The 3,789-nt window shown below is 28.3% G+C and overlaps 1 protein-coding gene across 1 annotated transcript in view; it reads right to left on the minus strand.

Moving 5' to 3' along the window:
• The window catches only part of slc6a18 (solute carrier family 6 member 18), a 22,185-nt gene extending 21,629 nt beyond the window's left edge, over positions 1–556 (minus strand). The window contains exon 1 of the mRNA XM_051136583.1: positions 345–556. Within this exon, the coding sequence (XP_050992540.1) occupies positions 345–489 (145 nt within the window). The 5' untranslated portion in view covers positions 490–556. The remainder of the gene's footprint in view (positions 1–344) is intronic.
• Positions 557–3,789: the final 3,233 nt, after the last annotated feature.

The raw sequence follows: 3,789 nt of genomic DNA on the forward strand, positions 1-3,789 counted from the left end.
AGATATATATTTTATTGAAGTGTTTTAAGCTTTTTGGACGTTGAAATTGTTTCTGACTGCCAAAAACAACAAACGGATGTCCACTGAACACAAAAAAAAATAGTTTTTTTTTTGGAGATTATTGATGTGCATTTTACAAGAAAATCCTATTTCAGTCTTTCAGCTTCAAAATTCCGCATTTAATTCCCTGTGTTTGCTGTTTCTCCGTAATTACTGTCAAATTTACCATCGATTTCAGTATTCACATATCAAAGTAAATCCTGTTTGTTCTTCAGTGCCGAAGTTGATGCCGCAGCGCCCAAATCCGTTATTTTCCCTGCGATAAAAAGCTAAAATCCAGTCACCTCCTCCGTAGATCTGGCAGAGGTACGGGAATCTCCAGACGTTCCCGAGTCCCACGGCGAATCCGATGCAGGTGAGCAGATACTGGACCTTATTGTCCCATTTGGGCCGCTCTTGAGAGCTGGAGGCGACGCTGCTCGTGTCCATCCTGATGCGATTGTGTGTCCGCACGAGTGTCGGGTGGGTTATGTACTCGCACAACTAAGCGAAGACGGGGCGGATAATTTATGCATTCATTTAATATGCAATTGCACAGCTCTGAGCTGCAGTTTAATGTGTAACTCCCTTCCTAAATCCCTGTTTTCATTGTAAAAACCAAGATGCAAAGGTTGCTCTCGCTGTAATATTATATAGTCCTCATTATGTTTTTATATAATGTGGCTAAAAACAAAGTCCTTTCTCGTAAACGGGAAGCACAGAAACATTTCAGAAACGGTATTGTGTGCAGTTTACTGCAGTAAATCATTCGACTCTGATTTGTCATTCCATGTTTTAACAGCTCAATTAGCAGACTGAGGTTAATTAGAGTGAACGTGTGAAAGCTGGATTCATGACAGATCGGTGAACGAATTCATTGAATAGTTAAGAATAGGTTAGGCCTCTAACTAGTTGATCGGCTGCTCGAGACCTCATCGGTTTTACTCAAAACGCCGGGTCACGTTAGGCCTTGATGTTTTGCTCAATGAGCCACTGATAACGAGTGTTTGTGAGTTTGATGATATCTGTTATCAAACATAATTTGCTATCAAATGAGAGACAACACTCATTAGATGGACAATAAGAGAACAAATATGATCTGTAGTTTTGTACGTTTACTTAAATATGTACACCAATCAAGTTTTTTAATACTTTCTGAAAGAAGTGTCTTGTGCTCATCAAGCCTCCATTTATTTAATTAAAAATATAGGAAAATTCTGAAATAATATTATGATCTAAAATAGCTGTTTTCTATGCGAGTATCTATTAAAATGTAATTTATTTCTGTGATCAAAGCTGAATGTTCATTTTTTTGACTGCCGATGTTGTTCTGATAGCACCACCCGCTGGTGACTTTAGTCTTGAATTTTAATTGCTACCTTTATTTATGTAACACATGGTTAAGTGTTGATTAATTGTTAATTAAACATAAAATGCCAAATTAAAATAATGGACACATTAAATAAATCACTTACGAAAAATGTATTAAATCACAAAATGTATAATTAAAATATTTTTATTTAAACAAACAGTTATAAAGCTAAAAAATGTATTAAATCATAAAATGAAGTAAAGAATTTATAGTATTTAAAAATAAAAACAGCACATAATGTAAAATTTAAATATTGTTAATTAATTAAACAAACAATTAAATAAAATGCAAAAATTACTAAATCATAAAATATAAAATTAAGAATTTAATGTATTTAAAATAAAAACAACTTAAAAATACTAAAATGTCTTAAATCATAAAATGTACAATTATAATACTTTTAAAATAAAATACATAAAATGTAAAATTAAAATAATGTAATACATTAAAAATAAAACATCAAAGCAAAACACTTTCTAAAAATGTATTAAATCACAAAAATTTGCAAAATTGAAATATTTTGAATTAAACAAATTAAATCATAAAATGTCAAATTATAATACTTTTAAAATAATAAAACACTAAAAATGTATTGAATCAAAAAAATGTAAAATTAAAATAATTACATTACAAATAAAACAAAACAGAATACTTTCTAAAAATGTATTAAATAACAAAATGTAAAATATTTTTTAATTAAACAAACAAATAAATAACACTAAAAAGTATTAAATCATAAAATAAAAAATATTCTAAGTATTTAAAAATAAAAACAAAACACATACTAAAATGTCTTAAATTATAAAATGTTACACTATAATACCTTTAAAATAAAAATAAATCAAAATAAAACACACTGAATCGTAAAATGTAAAATTAGAGTAATGTAATACATTAAAAATAAAACATCAAAACGGAACACTTTCTAAAAATGCCTTAAATCACAAAATGTAAAATTAAAATATTTTTAAACAATTAAATAAAACAAAAAAAAAAAATCATAAAATAAAAATAAAGTATTGAAAAAATAAAAACCAAACACATACTAAAATGTCTTAAATTATAAAATGTTAAATTATAATACTTGTAAAATGAATATAAATAAATCTAAATACAACATCTATTGAATCATAAAATGTAAACATCAAAACAGAACGCTTTTAAAAATGTATTAAATCACAAAGTATTTTTAATTGAACAATTAAATAAAACACTAAAAAAATTACTAAATCATACAGTAAAAATTAATTTAAAATAATGTAATATGTATCATAAAGTGTAAAATGAAAATTATTTATTACATTAAAAATAAAACATCAAAACAGAACACTTTCTGAAAAATGACTTACTTAAAAGAAACTTATTAAAAAGTTATTAAATCATAAAATGTCATTAAAATAATGTAATACATTTAAAATAAAACAAATCAAAACAAAACACTTGTGTGATAGGACAAAAGTGTATTAATTCATAAAATGTAAAATTAATATGAAGAATTTTGAAATAAAAACTACCAAAATAAAACTCACTAAAGTATATAATAAATCATGATATGAAGTGCTGCATGTCATGTGACCGTGTGAATTTATTATTACTGATTCCAGAGCAGGTTTGGGGAAATTACTCTGATTTTTCCTGCCGTCAGGATCCTTCAGATCTCCGTTAGTATCTTTATTAGCACACGCTGACTGTATTGTGCTGTGTGTTGGTTAGATTAGATATTACAGTAATCGTAGATAGATGTGCAGTGATTATCGGACTGTTCCGACCGTAAGTTCATCCGTAAAACAGAAACTCTATGTTAGAACAAAGAGCACAATATGTCAGCATCTGATAGTTATTAATTTAGCAAAGATAAGCGCCATAAAATCTTAAGGAAGGACAAACTGCTCATAAAGTACTACTGCACGTTTAAAACCAGCGTGTGCTGTGTGAAATGATGCAGATAACACACGTGTGGACCTGAGCGATATGGACGAAAATTATCACACGAGAGTTATATTTTATCAGTCGATATTGATAATTAAGTTGGCTTGAGAAACGTACTGAAATGCTATTTCAACTACTACTTCTTATTCTAGATCTATCTATCCAAGCCTAGCAACTAGAATCATGCTAGTGACATGCTAGTCAGGCTAGAAACATGCTAACAACATGCTAGCGACATGCTAATCATGTTAAAGACATGTTAGCAACATGATAATCTTGTTAGAAACTTGTTAATCATGTTAGAAACGTGCTAACAACATTCTAGTAGCTTGCTAATCATGTTAAAAAAAACAGCACATAATGTAAAATTTATTTGTATATATATAAAATGGCAAATTAAAATAATGGACACATCAAATAAATCACTTACTAAAAATTTATTAAATCAC

Source organism: Labeo rohita, chromosome 19 (genome assembly GCF_022985175.1).
Source record: "Labeo rohita strain BAU-BD-2019 chromosome 19, IGBB_LRoh.1.0, whole genome shotgun sequence".
Taxonomy (NCBI): domain Eukaryota; kingdom Metazoa; phylum Chordata; class Actinopteri; order Cypriniformes; family Cyprinidae; genus Labeo; species Labeo rohita.